General features: G+C 40.5%; 1 protein-coding gene across 1 annotated transcript in view; it reads left to right on the top strand.

Annotated features, from left to right (window-relative positions):
* Positions 1-13,430, top strand: part of LOC100942622 (S-adenosyl-L-methionine-dependent tRNA 4-demethylwyosine synthase) — a 196,065-nt gene extending 182,635 nt beyond the window's left edge. Inside the window, exon 15 of the mRNA XM_012807877.2 lies at positions 12,269-13,430. Within this exon, the coding sequence (XP_012663331.1) occupies positions 12,269-12,490 (222 nt within the window). The 3' untranslated portion in view covers positions 12,491-13,430. The remainder of the gene's footprint in view (positions 1-12,268) is intronic.
* Positions 13,431-15,171: the final 1,741 nt, after the last annotated feature.

Genomic DNA, 15,171 nt, shown 5'->3' with positions numbered 1-15,171 from the left:
TAGTTAGGTTTAATTTGTAGCCTAACATATGGTCTTTCCTGGAAAATGCCTCATGTGCATTTAAGGAGGATGTATGTGCTGTAACACATACATGTGTTAAGTAGAGTATTTTATTTATGTCTATTAAATATGTGTTGTTCAAATGCTTTATTTCCTTACTTAATTCAGCCTAGTTATTATATCCATTATTGATAGCAAGGTATTGAAGTCTGCAAGAATTAGGGTAGCATTATTTAGTCTCCTTTTATTTCTACCAGTATCTGCTTCATATATTTTGATGTTCTGTTATTAAGGGCATCAGTGTTTATAACTCTTAGTTTTACTGCATTGTGCCTTTTATTAATAAATACTAACATCATATTTTGTCTCTTTTAAATATTAGATTTAAAGTCTGCTTTGCGTGATACTAGTATAGACATACCTACTCTCTTTTGGTATGAGTTACTTTTGGTTACTATTTGCATGGAATATACTTTTTTATCCTTTACTTTCAATCTATTTGTGTCTTTAAATCTAAAGTGAGTCTCTTATAAATAGCATAAGGTGGGATCATCTCTTTTTATCCATTCTACCTATTTCTCTCTTTTGATTGGACAGTTAACTCATTTATATTCAAAGTAATTACTGATATAGAAAGACTTCTGTCATTTTATTATTTCTTTTCTATGTGCCTTATAGCAGTCTGCCCTCATTTCCTGAATAGTTGTCTTTGCGTTTAGTTCATTCTTTCCAGGGAAACGTTTTAATTACTTTCTCATTTCCTTTTGTGTATATTCTATAGTTATTTTCTTTATGTTAGCATAGATATTACATTTAACATTCTAAAGTCATACTCTAATTTGAATTTATACCAACTTAACTTTAGTAACGTACAAAAACTCTGCTCCTTTACAGTTCTGTCCCCACCTCCTTCAGTTGTTGACATCACTAAATTAGACATTTAGATATTGTATGTCCCAAAACATAAACTAATAATTGCTTTTTTAATGCATTAATCTTTTAATGTTAAAAAACAAAATGTAGGCATCTAAACCAACCAGTTATAATAATAGTAGATTTTATAATTGCCCATGTGTTTACTTTACTGTAATCTTTATTTCTTCATACAGCTTCAAGTTACTGTCTAGTATCTTTTCATTTTAACTCACAGGGCTCCTTTTAGCATTTCTTGCAGAACAGATCTAGTGATAATGAACTCCTTCAGCTTTATCTGGAAATGTCTTAATTAATCCCTTATGTTTGAAGAACAGTTTTACCAGATATAGCTTCTTGGTGGACAGGATTTTTTTTTTTTTTTTAGAGCACTTCTGGCCTGTAAATTTCTGATTAGAAATATAATATACTAGTGACCTTATTGAAGATCGCTTGTATGGGACAATTTGTTTCTGCTTCCTGTTCAAGATTCTGTCTTTGACTTTCAATAGTTTCATTGAAATTATTGAGATTATTGAATGTTTTATTGATATCTTTTATCAAATGTGGGAAATTTTCTGGCATTCTTTCTTCAACTATCCAGTCTGCTGCCTTTTGTCTCTCTCCTCTTTCTGGGATTGCCACATGCACATGTTGGTCCACTTGATGGTGTCCCACAGGTCTTATAGTCTCTGTTCACCCTTTTTTCTTTTTGTTCCTCAGACTTAGTCATTTCTATTATCCTACCTTCAAGTTCACAGATTCTTCTGCCTGCTAATGTCTGCTTTTGAATCCCCTTAATACATTTTTTGTTAGAATTATACTTTTTAGCTCCAGAATATTTTTTTGTAGATTTTCTGTGTCTATTGTTATTTCTATTTTGTTGATATATCCTTTTCTTGGCTTTTCCCATATATTTCTTTAGTTCTTAGAGAAGCTTTAAGAAAGTTATTTTAAAGTCTTTGTTTAGTAGTTCTGCCATCTGATCTTTCTCAAAGTCACTTTCTTTTGGATTTTTTTTCTTTTGAATGGGCCATGCTTTCTTGTTTCTTTGTGTTATGAGTTTATTATTGAAAACTGGACATTTCTATCTAATAATGTGTTGACTCTGGATATCAGATTCTCTGTCTTTTTCAGTGTTTGCTGGAAGTTTTTGTTTCTTTTCATTTTTGAAGGTTAGCTCTTTGTTAATGATCAGCCTGATGTATAAAGTTAAGGTCTCTTTAGGTCTCTTTAAAGCCTGTGCTTTTCCCATGACATGCATGGTGACTTTCTAATTTTCCCCATTTATGTGGTAGTTATTAGTGTCCTAGACTTCCATGTATGTCTCCCAAAAGGAGGAAAGAAAAAAATTTAAAAATGGGCACAGAGGGAAAACATTGGCTCCTGAAATGCCTTGGAAGTCACTTCTTCAGCCACCGGGAGTATGGGGGCGTTGCAACAACAATGGCTGGCTGCCTCCATGTCTGCATTTCCATGATGAGAGCTCACATCCTTAATATTTTGAAGTCAGGGTTCTTACTGCCTATACTGGCTCCTATAGGCTGCATGCAAGCTACTCCAGGAATATAAACACAGTCGCCTGACATGGGGCTAGGGTGAGGGCCTGGTGGGCACTTTGGAGCTAAGAGCTGAAATTGACCAAAATTAATTACAATTCAGGGTCAGGCCTTCCCCTGAATGTTGCAATCCTTCAATAGACTCCAGAGTTGCCACATAGCTTTATCAGATAAATTATGCCAGTATAATTTTTGTCTGGGTGGGGAGAAGATTTCTGGTGCTTTCTACCCTACCATCTTCCTAGAATCTTCCACTCTTATACTTTTAAAATGTATACTTAATTGAATTCTGAAGTTAATCAACTTTGCTATGCTCCTCAGCACAACAAAAGGACTTTCTAGTGCTCTTTCCTATATACTGTTAAGAATATTCGTGCTGAGAAAGAATTCTCAACTCAAGGGTTAAGATAGCTTTTGACACAAGGAGTTTTACTTTCCAAGGGAGGAAAGGGCAAGACCTGCAAGGAAGAAAGAACTGATGAGGATGTAGGACTTGGGCTTTTATTGGGGTGCTAGAGAGCAGATCAACAGTTGTTGCAAAATGATGACACAAGGCAATCGTTTTCCAGAGCGGTTGTTTTCTGTTGGGCTTGTTTCATCTGACTTCTCAGAATGTGGTCTGGCAGATTCTAAGGGGTATATGCCCTTCTCTGTTTTTTTAGTGCTCTTCCAGTTCTGCAAAACAAGCTCTTAAAAAAAAAAATAAACCGCGGGTGGCCAAACAAGAAGCAAGCAGTGGGTGCCAGCACACTGTTGTGTCACTGGTGTTTTTATGTTAGGCTATTTATTGGCAATGCTGTTCTTTCTAGTGGCTGTTTAGGTGTAGCCATTTCAATACCACTTCTTGGTTCATCTTTGTTTCTTGCATCCAATTGTTCTTGCTAGATACAGCTTTCTTCTTACTGAACTGAGTGGTACGCTTAGCCTTCGTTCTCTTCTCCAAAACAATTTTATTTCACTTTCACTCTTAAATGGTAGATCATTAGAGTAGAAGAATCCAAATTGAAGTATTTCCTCTTACGTTTTGAAGATATTACTCTGCTGCCTTCCAGCATAATTTTTTCATTATCTTCTAGCATCTTTCATCCCGATGAAATGTCTGGTATCTTTCCTTCATTTTGAAGCCTGCTGATTAACTCAACAACCAGTAACAGTTGTGAAGGTTACTGTGAGAAGCTCTATTCATGCATTAACTCATTTAATCTTTACAAAAACCTCTTGAATTGTAGATATTATTTTTCCTCATATTCCAAAGGAGAAAACTGAGACAAAAAGAGTAAAAGTCTTATCCAAATAGGGCATAGCTAAAATTCAGTCCCAAATGTTTCAAATTCGAAGCCTACTTTGAACAACTACATTGACAGGCAAGGTTAGGGAAAGAGAAGCATCCTTTGGAAATAGTATGTAGAGTGTCCTGTCTCATTTCACCCAGCACCAATCTCCTTGATCTTCCAGGTCATCAATTCAGACTTTTTGCCAAATTTAGGATCCTGTAGATGATGAGACAGTGATCACAGAGGCCTCCTTCTCGGATATATAAACATGTAATCCACATGGAGGGATCAGAAGAACCTTCACTTCCCTGTGCCCTCCCATCTTGGAATGGGAGGGGAATTATGCCTCCAGTTAGATTTTGTACAGTGGTCTCTCAACAAAACGTACTGACTGAAGGTTTTGCCTTCTGTGTACATGTGAAGCTCACCCTTTTCACAGGCTGGCTTGTTCCCAGCAGCATTTGCTTGTCGAGAAATATCACAGAAAATTGGTACTTTGATGACCCTGCTCAGAAGATTTAGCTCCCCTCTCATAAAAGTGGAGGTTGACATTGAAACTTCAGAGAATGAGGTTCCTGCTAAAAAATTTTTTAAATTGCCTTGGATATATCTAGAACTTAATCTTATTGTTGTAGTTTTATCTCTCAAGAATGATCCCACAGGCAGCTGTTGCTGTGTGCATCCTACTTATCACCAGTAAACTCAGAAAACGCTGACAACACTGCTTGGCGTTCCACCGTTGCAGGCCATTAGGCAGACTCAGAAGTTTCAGGGGTGTCCAACCTTTTTTCCTCTTCGTTGCACAATGAAAGAAGGGTTGTGTTGGACAATACGTTAAATACACAAAAACTAATGACAGCCGATGAGCAAACAAAAGGTCCATGTATAATTTTCACAATATCTGACAAAGCAATTTAGTCAAATCAGATAAGCAGAACAGTCTTCAAATAATCCATATGTGGCCTGTGGCATGCAGGTGGGACACCACTGGGCGATCTTTGACTCCTCTTCCCCAGAGAGCAAACAACATAGTTGCAGCTACTATAGGCAAGAACAAAATGTATGATTTTGAGTTATGAGAAGATCTGGCAGCTCCTCATCCTTCCTTTAGTCACTACCTCCCCAACTGTTTGGTTTGCCCTCTCTGGACTAATTGTTTGGAAGACTCCTATAGAAAGTAGGAGTAGACATTAAAATCATGTAAAAGCCCTTAAGAGTGCAAAAACGAAAATAACACGTGTAATTCTTTTTATCAGTGTTCTTTTTTCCGCTTTCTTTCTAGAACAAACATTTTTTTAAATTCAGCCTCTTGGACTAGTCCTTTAATTTTTCTTATCTTTTCTTTACTATTTTCTATCTCTCTTTTTTACTGTACATTCTAGGTTCTTAATTTTATTTTCTTAGCTTTCTCATGAATTCTTAGTTTATGCTCCCATATTTTTACAATCTAAGGTCGCTTGATTTGTTTTTGAATGCGTGTGCCACATTCTGTTGCCTGGCTAGAGTACAGCAGCATCATCTTAGTTCACTGTAATTGCAAGCTCCTGGGTTCAAGAGATCCTTTTGCCTGAGCCTCTTGAGTAGCTGGGACTATAGATATATGCCCGGCTAATTTTTCTATTGTTTATAGAAAGGAGGGGTCTCACTCTTGCCAAGGCTGGTCTTGAACTCCTAGGCTCAAGCAATCTTCCTACCTCAGTTTCTCAAAGTGTTAGGATTATAGGCATGAGCCACCATGCCTGGTCTCTTTTAAATTTTTCGAACATTCCTTTTTATAGCATATTTTTATTTAAATTAGTTAATTAATTTATTTGAGAGACAGAGTCTCACTTTGTCACCCTCAGTAGAGTGCTGTGGCATCGCAGCTCACAGCAACCTCAAACTCTTGGGCTTACATGATTCTCCCAAGTAGCTGGGACTACAGATGCCCGCCACAATGACCAGCTGTTTTTTTGCTGCAGTTTGGCTGGGGCTGGGTTCGAACCCACCACCCTCGGTATATGGGGTTGGCTCCCTACTCACTGAGCCACAGGCACCGCCCTATAGCGTATTTTTAAATGAACACAGTTTCTCCTTTCATTTCTCTGTTGCTTTAGTTGAGTTTTTCTGTTTTTGTTTTTGTCATTTTCTCCCCGTGTGGGCTCAGTTTATTCTATTATTCTTTTTTTGTTGTGATTTTTTTTCTCTCTCTTTAATGTTAGAGAAGTTTTTCTCAGATGCCTAATGGTCATGGTTTATCTGCTCATATTTGACAGAGCAGTTTGGGAGTACTAAGGGTGTGAGCTTGACTATGTTGGATCGATCTAGCTGGATCATTTCCTTAGGAAAACTCAGTGTCTCCCAGTCTGTCCTCTTGGGCTGATCAGAAGGGTCTTTTCTTTTTCCAAAGCTTGCATGGCCATTTGGTGGTCTAGAAGCAGAAAGGGGAATATTTTCAGTGTGGTAGCCCTGTCCTCAGCTGTACCTGCTATCCCCTAGACCAGTGGTTCTCAACCTTCCTCATGCCATGGCCCTTTAATACAGTTCCTGTGGGTCATGACCCACAGGTTGAGAACCGCTGCCCTACACCATGGATCCTCCCTTATATTGTCTTCTGAGAAGAAACTTCCAGTCTTCTGTTGGGACATGAGATAGGCAGGGGCTTTGCTGTGTTTATGTTCAAGGGATCAAGAACTTGAGATTCTACCTATTTATTTATTTATTTATTTATTGAGGCAAAGTCTCACTTTGTTGCCCTTAGTAGGGTGCCATGGCACAGCAACCTCAAACTCTTGGGCTCAATTGATTCTCTTGCCTCAGCCTCCCAAGTAGCTATAGGTGCCGGCCACAACCCCTGACCATTTTTAGAGACAGGGGTCTCACTGTTGCTCAAGCTGCTCTCGAACCCAAGAGCTCAGGCAGTCCACCCACCTCGGCCTTCCAGAGTGCTAGGATTATAAGTGTGAGCCACCATGCATGGCCCAGTTAACCATTTCTTCCCCACCCATCCACCACCCACCCCCGGTTAACCATTTCTTAATAGAATGTGAACCTGCCTTTGGATTTTTTAGCTGGAGTAGGTTTGGAGCCTCTTCAATCCCCATTTCTGGGGGGGTGACTGGAATTTCTGAGGCTTTGAGGAAGTCTGAAGCATAAATTGGGTTGAATCTTGTATTTCTCTATTTGCCAGCTCAGGATTCAGCTCTCTTAGGTCTGCTAAACCAATTTGCTCATCCATTATTTTTTCTGCTTCTAAAATTTTGATGGTGTTCTCTCCTGATCTCTTTATTTATTTATTTATTTTTCAGTTGTCATTGTTGTTTAGCTTGCCCAGGCTGGGTTTGAACCTGCCACCCTCAGTGTATGTAGCTGGGGCTGTAACCACTATGCTATGGGTGCTGAACCTGATCTCTTTATTTTTACATTATACATCCTTTAAAAATGCTTTTTTGTCATTTTAATGAGTTTTCAAGAGGAAGTAAAAATAAATGCATGTGTTTAATCTGTTATCTTTTTTTTTTTTTTTTTTTAAAGAGACAGTGTCTTTCTCTATCATCTCGACTGGATCACAGCTCACTGCAGCCTCCAACTCCTGAACTCAAGTGACCACCCTGGTTCAGCTGCCTCAGTAGCTAGGACTACAGGCATGCACCACCATGCCTAGCTAGTTTTTAAATTTTTTTTTTTTTTGGTAAAGATGAGGGGTCTTGCTATGTTGCCCAGGCTAGTCTCAAACTCTTGGCCTCCCAAAATGCTGGGATTATAAGCATGAGCCCCTATGCCCAGCAAGCATCTTTAAAAAAATTATCTATAATAAAGAACCTATGTTGTCATTGTTCTGTTTCGTGCAACATGAGAACACAGCCAGCAGAAGGCCTTTGTGCAGTAGTTGGATTTTTCCAGATAATGGAAGCCTGTCCTGGCTTTTCCGGCCAGCAAAGCCACAGGGCCTTAGCAGCCTGGCCTCACTTAGTCAGGGCTGCATCTTACTGGGTTTATGGTGTGTGTTTGAGATCATTTTTGACCTTTTGAGTTTGTTTGTAATTTGGTAGATTTATTTCTTCCCTTACTGTTAGATTGGAGGACGTCTTGAAACAGGGTGACCCCGTATCTCAGGGTACTTAACCTCAGATTATGTGATTTAGGGTTTCATTCCTCTGCTGAGGCAGCTGCCTTTCAGCTCTACGAGTGTGTCAGTCACACCAAATTTTGCCCTTTTAGCTTCTGCCTTTATCATGAACAGTTTGATTTTTCCAGACCTGTCTTAAATTATTCAGTATGATTACTCTCCAACACTGAGGGGGCCATATATATGTTCAGTCTTGCCTTTTGGGTCTGATGGCTCAATGTTACTCTCAGAGTAACTTACTATTATGGACTATGTGTTTGTGTCCCCCCAGATTCATATGTCGAGGTAGGGTTGTATCTGATGGGGTTTCTAAAGAACTATTTAAGGTCAAATGAGGGCATAAGGAAGGGACTCAGATTGGATAGGGTTAGTGTTTTTCTATGGCATATCAGAGAACTCACCTACTAGCTATCACAACTTCCACATGCCCTCCAAGGAAAGGCCACGTGGGGCATAGCAGGAAGCCAGGGAGAGGGCTGTCACCAGAAACCAAATTGCAGCTTGGCGCCCGGCACTCAGGGGTTACAGCACCAGCCACATACGCTGAGGCAGGCAGGTTTGAACCTGGCCCAGGCCTGCTAAACAACAATGACAACAGCAGCAACAATAAGAAAAAAATAGCCAGATATTGTGGTGGGTGCCTGTAGTCCCATCTGCTTGGGAGGCTGAGGCAAGAGACTCCCTTAAGTGCAAGAGTTTGAGGTTGCCGTGGGCTTTGATGCCACAGCACTCTACCGAGGGTGATATAATGAGGCTCTGTCTCCAAAAAAAAAAGATAACATAAAAAATAAATTGCCAAAACTTTGATCTTGGATTCTAGCCTGCAGAACTGTGAGAAGATAAATGTCTAACATCGTCTAAGCTGCTCCATCTGTCGTATTTAGTTGCAGCAGCCCGAGCAAATACTCCTGCGTTCTGCTACAGCTACATCATTGGTCCTCCAGCTTGTTGTCTTAGACGTTAGGAATCAGAGTGGTCCGCTGTCAGCTTTCAGCTTACACTTGCCACATCTGTGCATCTGATTTCTTCTATTTGAAACCAGAGTGAATGTTTTAGAGTCAGAAGAGATCAGGTCTTCTAGTGTAGAAGTTTCCTAATTGCATCAGGAGTTAGGAAATCAGTTTAATGGGTTGCAGCCAGCAATTTGCTTAAATGAAATGCGCTGCCCATATAGTCTTGCAAGTTGTGTTTACAGCCCATGCATACGTGTGTGTTGTGCAGGTACTGAATTGAGATATAAGATGTATTTCTTTCTGTAGCTTGTGGCTAAAAAAAATTTAAGTCTACCGCTCTGGTCCAAACTAATCCTTTAGACCCTCTTAGAATGTCCATAACAAATCATTATTGTTAGAGTTTGAGGGAGAAGGAATATCAGAATTATGGACCTGAGGGGTCAAAGTTCAGATCTAGAGATCTAAACATCAAAAGGGAAAAACATCGGGAAGAAGAGAATCTGGTCTTCTGTGTCTCTCAGCAGGCACAGCAGGGCGCCCCAAGAAGACTGTACAATAGACCTGAGGTTGTGGGGGGAGGGGAGGGACTTGTCATTCTTTCTCTCCTGAGATGTATAACCTCACTTGCTGTACATAGCATGTTACATATGATAATCATTTTTTAAATGTCTGTGACTGGGCCACGTTTATAATTGGCACTCCATAAATGTTGAGAGGAAAAAATGGATAAATGGCATCTTTCTCGGCCTCATTTTAATGACATACATGTTAATGCCATGTCTACTCCTGCACCAGTTGGGAAGTTACCCCAGGTCCCATCAAGTGTGTTTGTGCCTTCTTTTTTTTTTTTTTTTTTTGAGACAGAGCCTCAAGCTATCCCCCTGGGTAGAGTGTGGTGGCATCACAGCTCACAGCAGCCTCCAACTCCCGGGCTCAAGCGAGTTTCCTGCCTCAGCCTCCCAAATAGCTGGGACTACAGGCACCTGCCACAATGCCTGGCTATTTTTTGGTTGCAGCTGTCATTGTTGTTTGGCAGGCCCGGGCTAGATTCGAACCTGCCAGCTTAGGTGTATGTGGCTAGTGCCTTAGCCACTTGAGCCACAGACACCGAGCCACTTAACATTTCTTTTTTTTTTTTTTGAGACGGAGCCTCAGGCTATCCCCCTGGGTAGAGTGCCATGGCATCACACTCACAGCAACCTCCAACTCCTGGGCTCAAGCGAGTCTCCTGCCTCAGCCTCCCAAGTAGCTGGGACTACAGGCGCCCGCCACAACGCCTGGCCATTTTTTGGTTGCAGCCATCATTGTTGTTTGGCCGGCCCGGGCTGGGGATTCGAACCCGCCACCTTAGGTGTATGTGGCTGGCGCCTCAGCCGCTTGAGCCACAGGTGCCAAGCCTTAACATTTCTTTTAAGGCGGATCTTCTGCGCCACAAATTCTCTTCATTTCTGTTTGTCTAAAAAAGTCTTTATTTTTCCTTCTGTTTTGAAGGATAGTTTTATAGGGTACAGAATTCTAAGTGGTGTTTTTTTCTTTCAACACTTTATTTTATTGGGTGTATGTGGCTAACACCTTAGCCGCTTGAGCCACAGGCGCCGAGCCGTGTTTGTGCCTTCTGTTGTGAACACACTGTGGAACAGTCCACTCTAGTGTGTGGAGCCAGCAAATTCTCATCATGTCTCAAGATATCAGTAGAAGAGGTAGAATTTTTGATTTGTGTGGTTTTCTAACTGCGTTAAGAGGTAAGAAAGAAGGGGCTAGGACCTTGCATGTCCTAGGAGACAGCGTAAATTGTTAAGTCTCATCTGTTCAGAAATCCAGCAGTCTAGGTGGAATGGGGGTGGGGGGACACACCTGCAGAGGCGACCACAGTGCGTGGCTGTGGGACAGGTCAGCACAGTGAGGCCCTATGGCAGGGGAACAGCCACAGCCTAAAAAGATTTGGGAAGACTTCCCAGAGCAAAGGATGAAGGAGACCTGAGCATCAGCATTAATTAGACAGAGGGTGCAGCGTGGGAGTCACAGGACAGGGGACAGGTGAGCAGAGCCGGTGCAGAGTGGATGTTTAGACCTTCTGTTCTAGATAATGGGAATCTCTTTGCTACTGGCATCATCTCAGGCAGTGTGTAGAAGTTGGGAGGAGTGAAAACTGGAGTCAGAAGACCAACCAGTTGGAAGACTGTTGCCGAGTCCCCCAGTGAGGGCCTGCACTAGGGCCGTGCAGCAGGAAGGCAACTCAGGGGGAGCCTGCCCAGCTTTTGGATGCAAGGGTCCGGGGAAAGGCAGGTTGCCTTTGATTCTGCAATTTTGAGGTTCAGCACCTGAGAATAACAGTGATTTCTTCCACAGTAATAGGAAACACTTCAAGGACAGGACAAGATGGCAAGAAATAAATTTTACACTTTGGGTTGTAGAGTTCATAGAGCCCTTGTGGCACCACTTCAAAGAATGGTCTAGTTAGAAGAAAACTCATAATTCATAGATAGACTAGTTAAACTTTTCCATTTATTTGGCATTTCCATTTATTTCCCTCCCTAGACATCTCTGAGGTATTCAGTAAAAAATCAGATGTCACTGAATTTCAGCATATTGTATATAATATTCTAAATCCAGGAACCAATATAATTTCAATATTTTTTTCAGCCAGAACAGGAAATAGTTACTTGACTTGGTTCATAGAGATAATTGGGTTTTGTTTTAGACAGCGACACGACAAAAGTACTTGTCTGTTTATAAGTCAACGATCAACGTATTAGTTAATACATTTACACAAATGAATGCCAAACAGACGTTTCAAAAGCCTTCATAGTTCAATTCGTATTTCCTTCAGAGCCTCCTCAACTTTATTTCTGTTTTGTTCCTTCCAGGTCATTGTTCCACAGCGACTTTTGAGAAGCAATTTTCTTAAGGGAGTACAAATTGGATTATTGTCTTTTATTGAATTGAAATTCTTAATGAGACTTTCCACTAATGAGATATTGTATCCGTGTTAGGCTATAACGGCTAGTTCGAGTCATTTAGTTAGCAGTTCAGAATTAGAACTCATTGATTAAAGCCCCACTAATAACTCAAACAACGTTCAGTAATGAAAAGGATTCCACCAGGTGCTGCGAACATAGCCATAAAAATGTGTAACAGATAAAAAGCAGCAATAGCAGGAATGAGAATCAGCTTGACTGTTAACACATGGTAACATCCAAAGGTTTAACCCTGTCACTGGTATGCGCAAAATGAACTTGACTTGTCTTCCAGGTCCGGCAAGGCAGCAGTCCCAGGGGACAGCGTTGACTGTGGTACATACAGCCTTGATAGGAAACCACATCTGGAACATGAAAGACTTTCCTTTAACATGATAGGGAGAAAAGATTGGGCTAATTTGTGATTTTTCTTTTTTAGAATAACTATTTTATATTTTTCCTACGAATATTTTTAACTGACCTGACAACTTTTTGTTCTTTCCAGTTTAAGATTGATGGAGAATGGTGGACGTGGATCAATTATAACCGCTTCCAGGAGCTCGTCCAGGAATATGAAGATAGCAGCGGATCAAAAACTTTCAGCACAAAGGATTATATGGCCAAAACTCCTCCCTGGGCATTATTTGGTGCCAAGGAAAGAGGCTTTGATCCCAAGGACACAAGATATCAGAGAAAGAACAGATCAAAGGATATTTCTGGATGTTGAGGTTATCTGTCTTCAGGATACTAAAGGACAAAGACCGGACGGCCTCAGAAGGTTCTTGAACAGTACTTCAGTTGTTCCAAAGACAAATTACACAAATTACATTTCATGCAAAGGAGACTGATTGTAAGGTAAAACATGGGGCTACAGAGATGGCATCTACACTTGGAATGCTTGGGACAAAGCCTCAACCTTTCTTTTCAGAACCCAGGCCATCTCCTGAATTTCCTTCTGAGAGGAAAATTGTAGGGCTTTTTTGGGGGTGGGGGTGGGGGAGGAGAGTAACACAGTTGTTCTAAGAATATAACTGGTAGTTTTGTGTTATAATCAGTAAGCCTTGCTAGAATGCTGTTCATGAGAGTGTTATACAAAAAAATAAATATCTGGGTGGTCTTTCTGGGCCCTTGGCTTTTTGTGGACAGGCCACTAACTATGAATCGTACTACCTTGGGCTAAGTGTGTCTACTTTCACTCAGATTCAGAACTTGATCCCTTTCGTATATCTTAAGAGAACACCTCCTGAAGGTAATTTATCACAATTCTCAATTATTTTTAAATACTGCATGGGTTAGTTTACATTTTTGCTTATTATCAACCTTTTATGAAATCACGTTGGATCTTAAACTGTTACTATATCTCGTCCCATTCCCAGGCACGTCACCTCAGAAGGTAATGTGTGGGCTGGAGCAGAGTAAACGCCCTGTTCTGTAAGAGGAATGGCCGCATGATGGCGTTGCGTTATTAGTCTCACGAACACACTTGGGAACAAAGAATATGGTTTGCTTTTTGTTCAGAAGGTCAAGCTCAGGCCTCTTATTATCCCCAGACAGCAGGTCTCCATCCTCCTTCTCTCTGTTGACCTCGCTGCTTGACACAGTCTGTACTGTAAGATTCAAGTGTTTTCAGATTGAAAATATCATAAAGCCTCAATTATTTTCAAGTTGTCTGAGTTATTTTAAAATTCTTTTATCTAAAAATTTGAATTAATAAATGAACCTTTTATAAAACTTTTAGCATAAAGTTTCTTTCAAGTGTTTTTTTTTTTTTATTTGTTTTGTTTTTTTGAGACAGAGTCTCACTTTGTTGCCCTCAGTAGAGTGCTATAGCGTCATAGCTCATAGCAACCTCAGACTCTTGGGCTCAAATGGTTCTCTTGCCTCAGCCTCACAAGTAGCTAAGACTACAGGCACCCGCCACAACACCCAGCTATTTTTAGAGACAGGGTCTCACTCTTGCTCAGGCTGGTCTCAAACCTGTGAACTCAAGCAATCCATCCACTTCAGCCTCTCAGAGTGCTAGGATTATAGGCATGAGCCACCATGCCCAGCCCTACAAATGCTTATTTTAAAGATGGCTGTAGTGCTAACATTCTAATCCCTATCAGACCCACCTTCTCCTTACCTGTCAGCTGTTTTACAACATACTCTACTCTATGCTGAAGTAAAATGCATAGATAATATAATCTACTTATCCATTTAGTGCAAAAGTGGGCGCCATATTTATTTCTAAGAGGTAGAACAAAACACTTCTCCCTATCATTCAATGGGTTGGTAAATACAGAAAAAAACCTACTGTTTATCTTTCTTTACTCAAACTACTCTCAATATTTCACTTCTGACACGTGGGTTTTTTTCCCCACACAAACCAATTCTCTGAAACCAGCTGGGTGTCCTCCAGTTCAGCTTAGTTCTCACATGAACTTGAGTTCTTGCAGACTCCACAGGTGAGAAGCTGAGTCCCACAGACTGCCTAATTTTGTTGATAAATGTTAGAGAGGAAGTAAATAAAATAGAGGAAAGAAAACAATAGAGAAGACTCAGTGAAACCATAAGTTGGTTCTTTGAAAGATCAACAGAATTTGCAAAGCCTTTAGCTGACTCATCAAGAAAAAAAAAAATAGAAGCTGGAAATAACTAAAATGAGAAATGACTGTGGGGACAATGGAATGTTTGCACAACACTGAAAACACTAAACACTCCTGAACTATATGCTTTAAAGGGTGGATTTTATGGTTGTGATATATATCTCAATGTATCTATTTTTACAAAGGAAAAAAGCAAGAGGGAAAGCTGAATGCTTATAAAGCTTAAGGAGAGCGTCTTCAATCAATGGGGGTTTGGAAGAAAAAAAATTATTTAGTCCTTTAATACCAGAAGGAGTCAAGTGAAACAAAATGCTCAGAGGGAAGTTTCGGTGAGGAAGGTCTTTCCTGACCAGTGGCTCCCAAATTTTCTCTTGCATCAGAATCTCCTAGAGAACTTGCTGAAACAGATTTCTGGGCCCCACTGCCCAGTTTCTGATACTGTAGATTTATAGTGGGCAGAATTTGCATTTCTGATGTGCTCCTCCTGAGTGATGGCCACTCTGCTAGCTCAGGGACTACCCGGCCAGAACCACTTGCAGATCTAAAGGCAATGTAAAAACACACAGGGGAAAAGGGGAAAAAATCTTTGATGAACATGTTGAAGTAGCTAATATATCGAATGTCACATATGTTAGAAAGGCAAAAATTGGGAAAAATAGTTCATATGACGTGGTAGACAAATCCTTACTCAAAAAGTGGAGAGGGGAACACTCTTACACTGTTGGTGGGACTGCAAACTAATACAGCCTCTTTGGAAAGAAGTATGGAGAATCTTCAAAGAACTCTAAGTAGACCTTCCATTTGATTCTGCAATCCCACT

The sequence above is a fragment of the Otolemur garnettii genome, unplaced genomic scaffold (assembly GCF_000181295.1).
Source record: "Otolemur garnettii isolate 467f Iridium unplaced genomic scaffold, OtoGar3 scaffold00077, whole genome shotgun sequence".
NCBI lineage: Eukaryota > Metazoa > Chordata > Mammalia > Primates > Galagidae > Otolemur > Otolemur garnettii.
The sequence above is the reverse complement of the archived record's forward strand: the minus strand, read 5'-3'. Positions and strand labels throughout refer to the sequence as shown.